We start from the raw sequence: 19,267 nt of genomic DNA, 5'->3' as shown, positions 1-19,267 counted from the left end.
AAACATTCTCATTCTACTATGGTAAGTATAAAATTTATAACACATTTGGGAAACAATTTTCAAATTTCTTATATACCCTGCCAAATCAGGAAACATATTTCCTATAAATTAATTAGCATGAATAGGTCAAAAACCATATCAGAATAAAAAAGTATATTTTCAGGATAAAACATACAACAACTTCAATATTAATTCAAATGCTTTCACACAATATTAGAGATTGTGATGAGTGCATGAAGATATGTCACCAATGGCCACATCCATATGAATAACAATTGTAAGTAGGGTTTACCTCTAGTAAAATAGATAACTTGTTAGGATCAATGACAGGATTAAACAGAAGACAAAAGAGTACACAAAGTTTTTTAATTTATGAAATATACATTTAATGATTGAAACAAGCCAGACACTTCCTGGTGTGAATATATAAAGTCAATGTTATCCCTGTGTCTTACAGAGAAGATCTATTTGTAGAACCTCAGTGAGACAGCTTCAGAGTTCCCTGAAAAGGATTCTTATGTTCTTCCTTGAGAAAATTCTGGGTAAAGACATGAGACTTAGTGAAAGGATAACAAAGTTTATTAGAAGGGATAGGAAAAGGGGACACTCTTAGGGAGACAGTGGGTCCCTTTGAGAAGAAAAGGAGCATGTCTCCTCCCCTCCAGTTTTGTTGAAGGCCCCAGGGATGGTTCCCAAGAGTCCCACCCAGGTCTATCTCTTGATGTTTGTCTTGATGATTTTCAAGTCCCCACTGTGCATGATAAATATTCAAGGCAACTAAGTCACTTTGGCCCATGCTGACCATGGTTAGTTGAAACTTGCTCTTAAAAATTTTGTGGTTAGGAAAAATAATCCTTATCTCCCTGAGTTCTGGAACTTGGTCTCTATGAGGGTCAGAGAAGTCCCTCTTCATGATACCTTGTATTCTTCTTAGCATCATTTTAGACCTGCATTTCTCCTTCAGATAAGTTTGTTTGCTGAGAAATGTAGCATGATCTATTGACTTAAACTAGGCAGGGTTGCAGTTAAATTGCTTTTTAGATGAAAACTTGTGGAGATCAGCACACCAGAAGAGTTTACTGATTAATTCCATTAACCTCATGTTCCCACTATTAACATGCCTGTTACCTGCCATTATATAATATTCATGAAATATTGGTAGAATTTGACATATATTGTTAATAATTTCCAGAGCATTTAAGATTAGTAGAATCCCCTTAGTTAATAATAATACATTGTAAGAGTTCAGGATGTAGACAAAGATGACAGACGAAGAAGATCTTCCTCTGATTGTTCTCCCACAGTCAAACCATTGTGGCATCTACTGAAGCATCGAATTATTTCACAATAACTAAGATGTCAAGGGAGAGACCATAGAACCTGGCTTTATTTAGTATAGTAAAAACAACGTTGAAGAAAGCAAGAAGGAAAAAGCAGCCTGCATCAGCCTTCCCAAATATAATCAGTACAATGTAGATATTCATCCTTCTGGGGAGAGAAAGAGAGAATTGACCCAAGGGTATAGACTTGAAAACCAGCATCAAGTCAACCATGGTAAATCTGAGTGCTCACTAGAACCCAACAACTATGGACCTGAAGCCCATATCTGAGACTGAGACATTAGAATTGTACAATGCAGGCTGCCAAGAAACTGCTTCTACCACCCCCCTCCCCCACACCAGCAGAGCAGGAAGCAGGTCTCTACACCCTGGGAAACAGGCTGTGAAAGACAGCACAGGAGTTGGTCATAGAGCTCAGTGCTAGGAACACTGCAAAAATGAGAACCAATGTAAGGCTAAAACAAAAGGCCCAGAACCAGGATAGAGCCCACCAATGAGTTCTCTAGGTCAGCCCCAAGATTAGGTGGATATCTACCTCCTCAAGTCTGGTCAGTCTCTAAAAGCCTTAGAGTGGTTATGAAGAACATCCCCTTCCATGCAAGACTACCTTTGCTGGGAGAATCAGATGTGATTAAGCTTAGCATCAGACATGGTAGGCAAGAAACCATCTCTAACCTTGGGCACCACTGCTAGACTAGTGTTCCATTCATAGATGGAGGTTTCAGACCTGCTCCAACACCCAGCAGAGATATGTTTCTCAGTTTTTCAGTGATTTAGCCTCCATCACTGACACCTGGGACATGAGCCTTTTTGCACTCCAGAGACTGTGCAGGTCCTTGTGGCTGTGGGATTCAGGCAGGGACCTTCTTGACATCAGCATCAGTGGAGATGTTAAGTCTTTACAAATAATTTACTAATCTGTGTGGTCTTCACAAATACTATACCAACGTTGGATAGTGTGTCATGGTGCAAGATTGGATTTGCTGTGGGTAGGATGGGGTGGTCTATGGTGGGCTTTCCCTTGGAACGCAGAACTGGGCTCATGAAACCAAACACTGGACTGATATTAACAGCCCACCTCACTCTTACAGGAGATTTTTATGACTTGAGCTCTGTGCTCTTGCATGAGAAAATTTCAGGCAAGACAGAAGACATAGTAAAAGTATAGCAAACATTAGTAGAAGGGAAAAGAGAAGGAAAATAAAAGACTCTTGAGGTCTCGAGAAAGTAAATTCTTTCTGTGAGCAGAGTGACAATGTGCCTCCTTTTTGCACAATTTAATTGAAGGGTCATAGGGAAGGTTTTAAAGAGGTCTTTCCAGATGCCATCTCTTAATTTCTGTTTGACAATAGGATTGCTTTAGATTTTTTTTTTCTTTTTTGTGTGGTGCTGGGGATTGAACCCAGGGCCTTACTTATTAAGGCAAGCACTCTATCAACTGAGCTTTATCTGTAGCCCACTTTAGATTTTTAAGTCTTTATTTTAATTTTTTTGGTGATCTTTGTTTATAATTAGCCCATTTTTTCTGAGTCTTATTAATCTTTGATCTATATAAAGGTCATAAAAGTCTCCCCTTCAGAGTAACTTTTTTTTTCTTTTTATCAGCAGTGAGGCCCTGAAAATACCTCTACAGATAACAGATTTTTGGATGAGTAATGTAGCATATCCCAGTGAGTTAAGCCAGAGGAAGGGCAGTGTAGTCTGAGGTAAACTGCTTTCTTTGTGGGGAGACATCACAATAAGGGGCCACTTATCATCACAGTATCCACTTGCAGGTTCCTACCACTTATGCCTATTTGCTACTTTTCTCTCCCTGGCCATGTCTATCTGTCAATCCTCTGAAACATTCCTTCCAAGACACAGAGCACCAGATTATTGGACTCCTACTGGTATGGTTTAGGTATTAGGTATCCCCTGAAAGCTCATGTGTGAGACAATGTAAGAAGGTTTAGAGGTGGGATGATTGGGTTATGAGTCTTAACTGAAGCAGTGTGTTAATCTCCGTGATAGAGTTAGCTGAGTTGTGACTATAGGGCAATAGAGGCTGGAAGATGTGGGTCATTGGAGCTGGATCACTGGAGGTGTGCCTTTGGGGTATATATATTTGGGAACTTAGTTTAGATTCTCTGTTTGCTAGTGTTATGTTCTCAGCTGCCACACCCTCTGCCATGATGTTCTGCCTCACCTCTACCTCCAAGGAATGAAGTTGGCTATCTGTGTACTGAGACCTCTGAAACCATAGCCCCCAAGTACACTTTTCCTCCTAAAATGTATCTTGTCAGGTTTTTTGGTCATGGCAGCAAAAAAAAAAAAAAAAACAACAACAACAAAACTAACTAAAACATCTACTCAGGCCGATATCACCTATTACTAGTTCAGTTGATCTTAGGAAAGATAAACACCTTTAGCAACAAATACCCCACAGCAGTGTAGGATTGGATCCTCCCAAAATGTTGCTGGTGGTCTTTGGGTTAAGCATGTCTCAAAGCTTCGTTTTATAGGTGGGCACAGGCATAGCAGAAGAGCCTTCTGCCTGTCCTTCAGTGGAGATTTGACCCACACCAGGGAAGAACCTTGCAATTCCTGACAACAGGGTACTGACTCTGCATATATGGTTTGGGCCTATCTCAACTATAGGGAGAAGTTTTTCTGTTTGTACTACCTTTTATAGGTATACCCCATGTTTATGTTGAAAAACAACCTAAATGTAGAATTAGAAAAAAAAAAAAAAAAAAAAAAAAAAAAAAAAAAAAAAAACTAGGCTTGAGCCACCTTCTAGTGCTGAAACAATGACAAGATTCCAAAAGCTGACTTTAGGAAATTGACTGAGATTTCCATCTACTGTTAGGGTTTTAGAAGAAACAATGAACTCTGAAAATGAGCATACTGTTTGGAATTTCTGGAAAGACAAGCACAAATGAATCTAAATTGCAAAGACTGGAATAAGTACTTAGTATTTGTAAAAATAACAAGACATGCCAACACACATCAGGACATTTCAGGAAATGATGAACTCACTAAATGGTCAAAATAATTTGTAAGAACTTGACATGATGGTTATCAGTAAAAGAGAATTTTCATGTGGAGACTTTAAAACAGCTTTTCAAGTTATCTTAATGAGAAAAAAAAGAAAGAATTAAATATTCTAACAAGGAACTTACAGCAGAATGAAAGTAGTTTTAAAAACTCTAGCAGAAATTCTTAATCTGAGAAATACTAAGCAAAACTTAAAATGTGCTTGAAGATATAAAAGATAGGATACATCATATGGAACCCCAAACTTAGGAGCTTCAATAAAAATACTTGAGAATACACAGTTGAATGAATAATAGGAATGAAGAGGTGTAAAAAGACTTGCAGAAAATTTGGGATACCATTAAAATGAGTGAAAATAGGCTATCAGTATTTATATTGAACTTGAGAAGGGTTAAAGTACATATTCAAAGTTATCATTCAACAAAATCCCCCAAATCTAGAGAAAGAAAGAAATATCGATGTAAGCAATAAATTGAAGATGATCAACGTTTACAAGTCAGTGTAAATAGGTAAAAGTCAATGAAGTCGGAATTAAAAATATAATCTAGCTCTCCAAGTTGAAAGATAATGAAATGATTCTCAATACAGTATGAAAAAAAGAAAGAAAGAAAAACTAAGTAACACATACAGATGCCTCACTTTACCTAACAGATGGCATTAGCTGAAAACTTTACAATCCATGAGTGTGTTATGAGAGATTCACAGTAAAGAAAGAAAACAAACATATATATATATATATATATATATATATATATATATATATATATATTTTCACAGTAAAGAAAGAAAACATATATATATTTGAGATCTATTACCAAATCGCATGTACACATTGATTCATTAAATGATTCTTCATCCTTCTCAACAAAACCCAGTTATTTTGTTTTTTTGTAAATGATAATGACGAGTTTTCATCAAATTGTTTTCCCAAAGTACCCTATGTTTACACCATAAGTTATCACATAGTCTATATTTACATGTATGCATATTAATATCCTTTTATTTTTTAATATGAATACAATATTCAATATGATTTATTATAGTTTCTATTCATGTCTCTATAGGTCTGTTAACAGATTTGGCAGTAGCATTTGTAAGTATAAGAATTTTAAGGAATATATGTTGAGATTTGGAATTGTATGCTTGTTTGGAGTTTCTTTGGAAAATTTTATTATGTAAGTGGCATATGAACTGTGTTATTTTCTGGAACAGTAAATATTATTAGGTCATCATAAATATTTATATGATAAATAAAGATACAATAATTATTCATTTATATAACACCCAACATTCTTATAATTTTAAAACTTTTATCATTTTTGCTATATGTAACATCATATTTACATCTGTAAAATTATATGCATATTTAATAGGTTATTATTATCAGGGTTTGTTTACCAAATATAAAACAGTTATTTATATGCTTATTATTTGGCACTAAGTATTAGGTATAGGAGTATGTTTGCTATTTAATTGACCTCTAACCCTCAGATGCCCATGGCAGTCCACCTCCCAATATTTACATGACAATGTCTATATATTTTCAAAAATATACTCTGCATTCATATATATGTATATATATGAATATGTACATGCATACACACACACACACACACACACACATATATATATATATATATATATATATATATATATATATATATATTTGTAAAAGTTTATTTTTAAATTTTTTTTAAGTTTGAAAATATCTTCTTTACACTGGGTTGACATAATTAACCTCCATGTGGCATTTTTTGAAATATACTAATTTTACTATGATGTCTATCATGTAGAGGTTTTCCAATCAAATTGATAAAGAGCAGACCATAAATATATGAAACTGAGAACAACACAAATGCAAATGATCAATAAAATGAAGATCTGTTTCTTCAAAGAGATCAGAAAAAATGACCCATATATAGTATAAAACAAGGGAGAACAGACTAGATTAGATTAATAAAATTGATGAACATGGAGTGGGGATATATCTCAGTGATTAAACATTATCCTAACATGCACAAAGCCCTAGGTTCAGACGGTAGCACTGAAGAATAAATTTTCTTAAAATGCCCAAGTTCTCCCAAATGTTCCACACATTTAAGAACATCCCTATGAAAATACCAAAAAGCTTATACACAGAACTAGAGAAAAATTCTATAAAATCTATATGGAAACACAGACACACACACACACACACACACACACACACACACACATACACCAAGTGGCAAAGGCATCTTGACCAATAAGAACACAGTGGGAGTCAGTACACTGCCATATTGCAAAATATCCTACAAAGCTACAGTAATCAGATGGACTGTATTTGGCCTAAAAACAGGCCCTTAGATCATTGAAACAGGATAGAGAGACTAGAAATGCACCTAAAGCCAGCTCAGGTTCAAAACAATTGCTAAGAACACACATTAGGGAAAAGACAGTCTTTTAAAAAATAGTGCTTGGAGAAGTGGATATCTGTGTTCAGAAGAGCAACACTGGACCCCTATCTCTGACTAGTTACTAAAATCAACTCAAAATGGATTAAAGACATAAATGAAAGATCTGAAAACTGGAAACTACCTGAAGGTTACATCAAATTATAAAACTTTTAAGCAGTAAAAGAAACACTCACCAGAGTGAAGAGGCAAGCTACAGAATGGCAGAATATATGTGAGATCTTTGTATCCAACAAAGGGCCAATGTTCAGACTATCTAAACTATGTAAAAACTCATTAGTTAATTAATCAAATGACCCAAATTAGAAATGCACAAAGATCTAAATAGATATTTGTGGAAAGATGACATATAAATATAGAACAGAATGACAACAAGAACAAAAAAGTTCAGCATCACCAATCACCTGGGAGATTCGAATCAAAAACATAATGAAATGTCATCTCAAAAGAGTAAAAGTGACTATTACTCAAAACAACACAACAATTAAAATAAAAAAAAAACAGAATTTTAACAAATTTGGGTAAAGACATAAGTGAAAGATATGAATAAAAGGGAAGACTTTTACACTGTTGGTGGGAATATAAGTCAGAATATGCAGAATGCTAACTATCTGGAGGATAGCAGAAAATGAAAAATATTCTTGCAATGTTATTTAGTCATCCCCTGCTGAACACATATGCAAAGGAATGGAATCAGCATGTTGAAGAGATGTCCACACTCCAGTGTTCTTTGCACCACTCTTCACAATTGCCACAGCTAGAAGCACCCGAAGTGCTCACCAACTGATACAGGTGTAGAGAAACCTCAAGCACATAGACAATGGAATATTGTCTTACCCCAGAAAGGAAGGGAATCCTGTTATTTGGAACTACATGGATGGAACAGGAGATCATTGTATTATTGAATAAACAAATAAAAAATGTCAAGTACCTCATTTTCTTACTTAAATGTGGCAAATAAAGTAGTTAATCTCAAGAAGATGAAAGGAGAATATTGTTTACTAGGGGGCAGGGTAGTAGAATGATGAGGGGGGGATGAGGACATATTGCTCAATGTGTCATTATAGAAAGACAAAAAAATAGTAGATTCTGTGGTGCTATTGCATAGTGGGTGATAGTCAATACCAAAGACAGTAAAAAACTATAAGTATTTTGTATGTTTCACTTTAAAGAAATGATAAGTGAGGAGATCAATATTTTACATGATACAAGCATTATATTAGGACTCATAAAACATTTAATGGCACCCCATTAATATGTATAATTTTGTGTTATGTTTTTAGAATTCACTAACACAACCAAAAGAAGTTTTTAAAATAAGGTACTACCATGAAAAATAAATTTTGAGCAAGGAACACAATTGGCTACTAGAAACAAAACCACACTTGTTATTTCCACTGATGCTCAACAATGGTGTGAAGTCTACAGATGAGGAAAGAACAGTATCACTAGCAAAATGTTTGGGAAAAACTAAATAGGCACATGCTAAAGAATGCAGTCAGATCTTTCAACTACATCGTGTAGTTGTATCAATTTAATCTGGATTGAAGTTTAAACATAAGTGCTAAAAGAACAATGCATAAGATAAAAGTTGCAGGATCATGGGGCTGACCATAATTTTGGGAGAACCACACCAAACCCAAGTATCAAAATCAAAATTAGGCAAGCAAGTCTACTCCCAACTAAAAAGCTTCAGCAAAGCAAAGAAGCAAACAGCAGAAAAAAGACAAGTGACAAAAAGGGATGAAATATTTGCAAATCATAATCTGATACAAAATGAATATGAAAAAACACAAGGATTTTCTAAAACACAATAACAAACATATTTTATCTCTAAATAATCACAGGTATTGAATGTACTTTATGCAAAGAAGAAAATTGTCAAAGGTTGTGTGAAAAAGATGTTCAACATCACTAATTATGGAAATGCAAATCTGAAACAATCAAATCACAGGACAGAAAACACTATTCACTCAATAAACAGCATAAGGTTGGTCCTTAGCCAGAATGATTTACTTTTTTTTTGTTATGAAACAAATTATTAAATTCCTCTGTGGAAACAAATGATAATTGGGGCATATTCCCTGTGGGGCATAGGCTGTAGGCTTCATCAACAGTGTCTTCATTGGGCATAAACAGTTTAAATATGCCTCAGTCGCATTGCCCTCAAGCTTGTATTTGCTGATCCTTTGGTAAGAAAATTTCAGAAATTCTGAAGGGTATTTTGGGCACTAGAACCTAGGATTTCAAGGACATGTCTATTATTCAGTACTAGACATTTTAGTACTAACGATAGTAATAACATTTCAGTTCTTGCGTATCACATGTGTATATCACTTATACTCATTAAGATATGATTTACTAAGTGTTCTGCCTAGAAATTTAAACCCTAACTTCTAGGGGAAAAAGATGAATTAAAAATATTAAATGTACATTATTACACCAATGAGTGTGCTTCTTAATGGGTGTGTGCTTTCATGCTGATGATGGATGCAGAGAATTCAAAGTAAGGACAATCAAGACTCTCAACACAGGGTAAGAAGGCACTGATGTTAACTTCAATTCTGTGGTGCCTTCTGTTTTTTCTACAGGGAAAAATTTTGTAATAATCTTTGCTTGTAATATGGTAGTCTCCACAGATCACTACTTATTTTATACCATTTACTAGTTTTGATGACTTTAAAAAATCCTAAAACATCAAATTGAGACTTGCTTTAATTTCCCAGATCAGGATGTTGTTGCTTGGGGCAGAGTCCAGTGGCACAAAGAAGTTGAGATATTAAAGGAAGCAGAAAAATAGTCTGCCAAGTGCATCCACTCTGGAGGGAGATCTGGCACTGAATCTGATCTCAAGCAATTATCTGTCAAAGTCACAAAAGGTGAAATAGCATAAAATACATAGGAACGTTTCTGCACCAAGAGCTCAGTAAGAGAGTATTATCATTTGTCTCCTCTTTTGAAGATACAGTGTTTGCTCATGAAGCCCAAGATAATCAATGCTTTCTACCTTCAACTGGGACTGGATTTGTAAAAGTGGATTTAGATTAGATTTATAACTTGATCTTATACTATCTTCAAAAATCATAGTTATTCTATCTTCTATTGCATTGAATATATGCAGATATTGACTTATGTGTAAAGATTATAATATTTCTTTTGTTATTTAGGGTAAAGGTCAGTCTCCAGAAGATTATAGTTGAAATATAATTTATAAATCAAAAGAAAATAGGATTTGTGGTAATTTTCAAATATGTTTTATTTTATCACTCATTTCATAAAGAGTTTTATTCTCTAAAGAATAATAGAGGAGCCAGGTGCAGAGGGGTTCACATGTAATCTCAGCAACTCAGGAGAATGAGGCAGGAGAATCTCAACTCCACAGACAGCCTCAACAAATTAGTCAGGCCCTAAGCAATTTAGAAATATCCTATTTCAACTAAAAAACAAAAAAGGCTGGGATGTTGCTCAGTGGTTAAATAAGCCTGTATTCAATCCCTAGTTAAAAACAAAGAATTCAGGAGTATAAACTGTGGGCACAGAAAAAAGTATCAAAATCCTAAGGGTGATTTAATAATATTTTACCCCAGATAATACTCTCTCAAAACTACCTACTTAAGCACCTCCTGAAAAGTTATTCATCCCTAAATATTTCTGCAATCCTTTAAAAGTAATTAGTGTTCTGATAATATAGATGAGGATTTTATATGAAATAATTTTATTCAATTGTTGAAAGGATGTAGAATTCTGATTCCATACAAGGATTTGTGCTGACATATCTCCAGTATGTAGATATCAAATATATGTTGTTTTTTTAGCTATTCAGTTCTTGCACTAATGTGCTTTAAAAAAAAAAAAGGCCTACTGCAACTCAGTTGTATATTAACCAGTTGATATGATTACTTTTTAAAATGACATAACATCCTTCTTGTATGAACACCAATAACTTTCCCATGATTCTGCAGTGACTGGCATGAATGATTGATTCACATTGTCTTCTATTCTGCTGCTTGGAAATTACACATTGTTCACACACACAAACAAAAAAATGTACATAATTGATCATGGTTTATGTTCATTCCAATCACAGTGCTGTTCATTTTTTCCTAGTATCATCACCTGTCATTTTTTGGTCATCTTCAAGAGTGTTCCATGAGACTTCAGCATGAAGAATGTCACTGAAGTATCTGTATTTGTGTTGAAGGGCTTCACTGAAAATCCTGAACTGCAGATCTTCTTCTTCTTCCTGTTTCTAGCAATTTACCTTTTTACTCTGATGGGAAATTTAGGACTGATTTTATTGGTCATTGGGGATTCCCGGCTGCACAACCCAATGTACTATTTTCTGAGTGTGCTCTCTTCCATAGATGCCTTCTATTCGTCTGTTATCACTCCAAATATGTTGGTCGACTTTTTGTCAAGGGAGAAAACCATTTCATTTGGTGCCTGTGCAGCCCAGATGTTTTTTGCAGTAACCTGTGGAACCACAGAGTGGTTTCTCTTGGCTGCCATGGCTTATGATCGCTATGTGGCCATCTACAACCCACTTCTGTATTCAGTGAGCATGTCACCCAGGGTCTATGTGCCACTCATTGTGGCTTCCTTTGTTAGTGGAATTCTACATGCTATAACACACACCACAGCCACTTTCAGCCTGTCCTTCTGTGGATCCAACATAATCAACCACATTTTCTGTGACATCCCTCCTCTCCTTGCAATTTCCTGTTCTGACACCCACCCCAATCAGCTTCTGCTCTTCTACTTTGCTGGCTCTATTGAGATATGTACTATACTAATTGTCCTGATCTCTTATGGATTCATTCTGTTGGCTATTCTGAGGATACGCTCTGCTGAAGGGAAGAGGAAAGTCTTTTCTACGTGTGGCTCTCACTTAACTGTAGTGTGCATTTTTCATGGCACTGCTGTATTCATTTATGTAAGACCAACATCCAACTATGCTTTGGAGCATGACATGGTAGTTTCAATATTTTACACCACTTTTATTTCCATGTTGAATCCCCTTATCTATAGTTTGAGGAACAAAGATGTAAAAGCAGGAATGCAGAAAGTGTTTGGGAATATTTGGCCTATCAATAAACTCTATTTTTCTCAATAGACATTCATTAAACAAATTGGGAATGATACGTTTGTCAATATCATAGAGTTCCTGAAAATATTTGTTTCCTTGTATTGATGTAATTCTATTATTTGTGGACATTTGAAATACTAATAATGGTCGGTCATTTGTTTTTTGTTTTGTTCTAAATGTAGAATCATCTATTTCCTTTTTGCTATGTTCATACTTAAATTTGTATACACATATGTAAGTACATAATGCTGATACTAAGTGAAATGTCCAAAACTGCAAAGCAAACTTGAATTTATTTATGTAATTTTCAATATTCTGTATATTGTTTTCTGCCTAAATTATAAAGTATACTATAGTATTTGTGTTGATGAATAATTTTATCATGTCAACCAACTTGGTCAAGAACTATATTAAACCAAAAGAAAAAAAGTCACTATTGCCATAAGCCCAGGACATCTTCCATGGAATCTTAGGTACCTGGATGCAGTCAAAGCAATCTGCTGAATCCTTATTTCTATCCAACAATCTATTCAGCCTTGTGGTTCAGACACCAAAGATAACATGCTCACATTCTAGAATCACATCCATAGCATGATTGGTGAAGTGAATTTCTTCTTCTTTTATTTTGTCTTCCATAGTAGTATGGAGATGAAGCCTTTCTTCAATTTCTCTCAGACAATTGAAATAGATGTTAGCAGTTTTCAAGTTTATTCTTAAACATGAGAATAAGAAAAGAAAAGCACACTTCAGAGAATAATGTACAACTGGATGATAGATTGTGTTCTTTCCCGAACTCAGCAGACATCTCTCATGATGAGATTCCCTACATACAGCCTTGGCCCCTGCTCAGCTTTGGCTCTGTTCTTGATTCTACCACTCTGAGAAGCTCTTGCAGACAGTATGGCTTCTTGTCACCCAGATACAATAATGAATGTTCTGTGATCTCTAATGTGTTCATCTTTAAACCTGCTTCCATTACACTGAGCACAGATATGTCTCCATTAAATTTGTTTCAGTGATTTTTTTTCTTTTCTTCCATCTTCTTGTATTACTTTTAAATTATTTTTAACTCCATATCCTCTCTCAAGTGTTTCTTATTTTATTCACTGCAGTAGGACAATACATTCATTATATAGAATACAACCAAAAGATATTTTTTCTGGAATTGGATTGATAAATTTAAATAAGACTGTAACAGACAATACTGAATATCCTACTTATTGCACATAAGTAAGGGTATCTCAATTATAATGATAATTCCCCAGATGAAGGGGGATTATAATTAAATTATACATAAATTTATATCAAGGTAATTTACATGAAAATTTCCCTTAAACACCTATGAAAATAGAAATTAAGAAAAGCAAAACAACAGCAAATTGCCCATTTTTTCCCTCACTGGATGTATGAGGGGGAGGATAGAGATTGGGGTAAGTTGCCTGTATTTATCCTGCTTGATCTGATTTCTACCTATTCATCATTTTAGCTGTGACACTGAGGCAAAGTCACTGTAAATGTCAGAGATGTAAATGGATTAAATTTTCCAATTAAAAGATATATAGTGAATGAAGGCATTACAAAACAAGAACCTATTATATGTTTCTTTTAAGGGGTCAACTTTATATCTAAGTAAATGCTTGAGTTGGTATTTAAGAAAAAAAGGAAGACATCCCTTGCATTTGGAATCCACAAGAGAAAAGAAGTAAGGATATTTGTAACAAATAAAATGTACTTAAAATAAGAAGCAATGAGAATACATAAGTACAATTATTATAAAATGATAAAAGGGTCATTCCAACTAATGTAAATAGAATTCTAAATTTTTATGTATCCAAAATCAAAGAACCCAAGTAAATATAAATATTAAAGAGAGATTACAGTGTCTTTTTCTTTAAAGATAATAATACTGTAGTAACATAATCCTAGGAAAATTTAATGCTCCATTTTCAACAATGGATATATAATTTAGGAAGAAAATTAATGGAGAAGCAAAATTCAAAATGCTTCTTGAACTGAGCAGACCCAATATCTACAGAAAATTCTATGCAACATTTGAAGACTACACATCCATCTCATCAGCACATGGCATGTTCTGCAGAACACATTACATGATCAACTACAGAAAAGTATGAACAAATATTGTAATCAAAACCATATTTTTCCAATCAAAATACAAGAAATATAGATATTATTGAAAAGATATTCTTTGGACAATATAAAATTACATGAAACTGAAATCACTTTGAATAAACTAATGGATCAAGGGAGAAAAAAAATTTAAATGTTCCATGAAATAAATTAAGATACAGACGGAACACAGAAAGAAACAAAACCTTGGGATCTGGAAAATCAATATGAAATTCTGAGTTTTACCAAGCAATGTTTACATCAAAAATCAGAAAAAAACATAAACACCCTATCAGTGCATCACAAGGAAGAGGAATAATGATAAGAAAAAGAGGATGTTAGAAGGAAAATAAATGATAAAGTGTAGAACCTAAATAAATGATACTGAGACCAACAGGATTGCAAACTACCCACAAAATGTGTTTATAGTTTCTTCAAAACTATCAGAAGTACTGACCCACCCATACTTAGACTAAGAAAAGCAACAAAATACTTAATTAAATAAAATAATGGATAAATAGGGAAAAGGGATATAGCTCAGTGGTTGAACATCGGCCTAACATGCTCAGGCTATGGGTTCAAACCATTGTGAGGAAACAAAAAGTGGGAGATAATACCACATGACACCTCAGAAATACAAAGGGTCGCCAGAGATTTTATGATCATGCCTAAATTTGAAAAAATAGTGAAAATATTTTATCATAGAAAATCTCAGGAGAACACATTTACCTTCTGGTTTCTAAGAGTTAAAGGATAACTAACACTAACTCTTCTTAATTTGTTCCAAAAAATAAAAGAGGGAGGAATTTTTTCTAACACATTCTATGAAATAAGCAATACCCTGACATCAAAACCTTACAAGGACGTGACATAAAAAGTTTTGCCTAATATCCTTGATCAAAAAAGATACAATAATGCTCAACAAAATTACAACAAGTCAAAAGCAGCAGCAAGTTCAATAGCTTTTTCAGTATTATCATGTGAGATTATTCTCAGGGATTCAAGCATGTGTCAATATATGAAACTCTATGAATGTGCTACACTTTAGCACCAGAATGAACATCAAAAATCCTATTTATGATTATCTCCACATGTACAGAAAATGTGTTTCACAAAATAAAAACACTGGTCATGCAGAAATGGAAAAGAATAGAGCTCAATATCATGAAGACCATATGCAACTAACCAGTTGCTAATGTGATACTGAAAGATGAAAAACTGAATCTCCCTTTCCAGGATCTGAAACAAGGGTGTCCACTTCCTCCATGTTTTTTTTTCACCAGCCAGAAAGACCAGGCAAGAAAAAAACACAAAAGACACCTGAATGGGAAAAGCAGAAGTCAAACTGCAACTGCTTGTAGCAACATGATCTGATACACAGAAAATCTAAAGGATTGCAGCAAAATAATCTTAGAACTAATAAAAATGCACCAATGTTGCAGAATACAAAACCTAGGGGGTTTGCTTGATATGGAAATGGGGAGAGAAGTGGTATTCACAAAGGCTACGAATATAAATAAATATTTAGGAAAAATATTAACAAAGTGAAAAATCCCTAAAGTGAACACTATGGAATATTAATGAAATAAATTAAAGTCACAGTAAAATGGAAAAAAAGTATCCCATATTCCTCTGCTGGAAGAATAAATAATCTTAAAACATCCATGATATCCCAAAAGATTCATAGATTTAAGGCAATTCCTGTGAAGATACTGAAGTAGGACAAAATAGGCTGGACACCTGAGAAAACTTCAGGAAGTAGGATAATTGACTGCAGGATTCAGAGGTGGCTCTAGCCTAAGGATTCTTCCTCTCAACAACGATTTTGGGAATTCTTTGACCTTCATACTGAGTGGGATGGATCCTTGGAGGTTCACATAACAAGTTCTTTCTCTTCCATTTCCTAGATCAGACACAGGTTTTGCAAGTTTTTACCAAGAAAACAGAGATAATATCTTTTTTTGTACAACAAGGGTGTTGCTTGTGGCATAGTCCAGTGGCACAGTGAAACTAAGGTATTAAAAGGAGACAGGAAAAGAGTTTTGTGAAATGCATCCACTCTGGAGGGAGATCTGGCACTGAATGTTGTGCCTGGCGAGAATTCATACCCTATTTGAATCAAATGTATGATATGTCAAGATCATTGTATTGTCTTGAACAACTAATAAAGTACTGCCATGAAAAGTAAATTCTGGGCAATGGAACACAATCAGCAAACTAGAAACAAAACCATGCATATAGGGCCACTGATATTCAACAATGATTTCAAGAATACACATTTGGCAAAAGATAGTATCCTCAACAAACCATTTTAGTACATCCAAATATCCTCATGCAAAAGAATGTAGTCAGACTTCCCAGCTATGCCATGTAGGTATATCAACTTAATATGAATTAAATATTTAATCCTAAGCCCTAAAAAAGATACTCATAACAGACAATGGCCATAATTTCTTCATGACCATATGAAAGCTAAGGGGGGAGAAAAAATGGTGAGTGACTCTCTATGCAACTAAAAATATTCTGTCAGGCAAAGAATCAATTAGCACAGTGAAAAGGCAGGTGATAAATGGGATGAAATATTTACAAACTGCAATCTAATATGAAATGACTATAAAAAATATATGAGGAAGGATTAGGGTGAGGCTCAGTGGTAGGACACTAGGCCAGAATACATAAGGCCCTGGATTCCATCCACAGCATCACAAAAATGAATAAATAAGTAAGTAAATTTATTAAAAAGTAAAAGTAATCTATAAAATATTACACAATCAGTAATTTAAAAATAATCACAGGATCTGACTATACTTTATGTAAAGAAGAAAATGGCCAAAACATATGTGGACAAGATGCTCAACATCACCAATAGTTAGGGAAAAGCAACCATGAAATATTTAAAACACAGGACAGAGAACATTATTCACTCATTAAAGAGCATCAGCTTGGGCCAAAACCAGAATGGTTTACTTTTTGTTATGAAGCAAATCATTAAACTGCTCTGTGGAAACAGAAGTTAATTTGGGTCTATTCCCCGTGGGACATCTGCTGTGGGCTTCCTCAACAGTTCCTTCAGGGGATGAAAGCAGTTTAAATTTCCCACATTTACAGTTCACCCAAGCTTCTATTTGCTGATCCTTTGGTAAGAGAAAATTTAAAATATTTTGAAGGGTATTTTGGCACTAGAATGTAGGCTAGCAAGTATAGGTCTATTATTTGGTACCAATCATTTAAGCTACCAAAGAAGAAGCAAGAAATAGTTCTTTCTTTTGCATGTGTGGATCACTTATATTTATTAAGATCTAATTTATTAAGAGTTCTGACTAGGAATTTAAACCCCAACTACCTGGGGAAAAAAAAGTGGAAAATATCAAATCTATGTTTACTACACTACAAGTGAGCTTCTTATTGTGTATGTGCTTTCATGCAGATGATGAAGGAAGATAGTTCTCAGTAAGACAATCATGAATCTATCAACAGAGGGTAAGAAAACAGGACATTTTCCACTATGTGGGGTCTTCTATGTTGGTATAGTTGTAAAAGGACAGTATTGGTAAAAGTCACATACCTACTACATAATCTCGTAGTCTCTTCAGAACTCTATATATTTTATAGCATTTCTGTTAGGTTTAATGGCTTAAAAAACCCAAAAACATAAAATTGAGACTTGCTTTAATTTCCTGGGAAAGGGTATTGCTTGTGGCATAGTCCAGTGGCACAGTGAAACTAAGGTATTAAAAGGAGACAGGAAAAGAGTTTTGTGAAATGCATCCACTCTGGAGGGAGATCTGGCACTGAATGTTGTGCCTGGTGAGAATTCATACCCTATTTGAATCAAATGTATGATATGTCAAGATCATTGTATTGTCTTGAACAACTAATAAAAAAAGAAAACATTCATATCTGCTTTCAGAGATACAAATAATAAGACTGATACTATTTCCCTAAACAAAAAAGTCACAAAAGGTAAAAGAGCATAACATGCACACAGGAACATTTCTGTATCAAGAGTTAGACAAATGGGTATTATCAATTTTCTCCTCTTTTGCAGACTCAGTATTTGCTGATGAAGCCCAATATAATTGGTGTTTTCTATTATTAATAGAGTTGGATTTGTTGAAGTAGACCTAGATTTATAACTTGATTTTGTATTATCTTTAAGAATCACAGTTAGGCTCCCCAAGTAACTGATTCCTTTGAGCATGTGCTAATATTGATGTATCAAATAATATTACTATCTTAGCATATAGAAGACATGCTTCTTTCAAGAAGAATTTAGCTGAAAACATATAATTTCTTTAGAGTGAAATTAAGTCCCCTGTAACATAGAAAATGGAATAGTAATTTTCACGAGTGTATTAGTGTTTTTTATTTATTTTTTCTCACAAATAATCCAACGCACAGGGCTTTTTTATTCTCTGAAGAAAAATTCAGGGATATAAAGTGTAGGTACAGGAAAAATATGACAGCCTTGTGTGATTGAATGCAATTAATCCCCAGAGAATACTGTGTAAACACAAACTTTTTGAAACGAAGTTTTTTGTCCCTTAATATTTCCTGCAATCTTGTAAAATATATGTTAGGGTGCAGATTCTTCGCATGAATGTTTTATGGAAAATCATTGAATGCAATTGTTGAAAGATGCAGAATTCTGATTTTATTCCACGATTTGCCTCTGACATAACATCTCAAGTACATATATATCTATACATATATAGTATATCTATTAAATATATATTTATCAAGTATATACACTTTTCAAATAAGTATTTATGAATACTCAAATATATTGAAAGTATAAAGTTAAAAAATATATTAATTAAATATATATCAAAAATACAGATGTCTATTTATATTTAGATATGTATTTATCAAGTATATTTATGTATATTTACATATGTATCAAATATATTCATATATTTATCAAATACATATATTTTATATTTGCATACTCGAGGAGGTATGTCAGAGCAAAACATTGGAAAAAATTAGAATTCTACATATTGCAACAAACACACACACATTTTAGCTACACTCTTCTTGCTTTAGTGTGATTTTATATGGAAAGAGCTAATGAAACTCAATGGTACAATAACCACTGGACCTGATCATTTAAGGAAAATGGCACAATGTGTAACTGTGTTAATACCCATAACTCCAAATCAGTTGATTCACATTTCTTCTGATATGGTGTTTGGAAATTATACACTGTCAAAATACAATCATAC

At 34.1% G+C, this 19,267-nt stretch overlaps 1 protein-coding gene across 1 annotated transcript; it reads left to right on the top strand.

Moving 5' to 3' along the window:
- Positions 1-10,991: 10,991 nt before the first annotated feature.
- LOC139707071 (olfactory receptor 5T7-like) lies at positions 10,992-14,281 on the top strand. Its single transcript, XM_071617061.1, has 2 exons — positions 10,992-11,896; positions 14,236-14,281. Exons 1-2 carry the CDS (start codon positions 10,992-10,994, stop codon positions 14,279-14,281), a joined length of 951 nt encoding a protein of 316 aa, XP_071473162.1.
- Positions 14,282-19,267: the final 4,986 nt, after the last annotated feature.

Source organism: Marmota flaviventris, chromosome 9 (assembly GCF_047511675.1).
Source record: "Marmota flaviventris isolate mMarFla1 chromosome 9, mMarFla1.hap1, whole genome shotgun sequence".
Taxonomy (NCBI): Eukaryota; Metazoa; Chordata; class Mammalia; order Rodentia; family Sciuridae; genus Marmota; species Marmota flaviventris.
The sequence above is the reverse complement of the archived record's forward strand: the minus strand, read 5'-3'. Positions and strand labels throughout refer to the sequence as shown.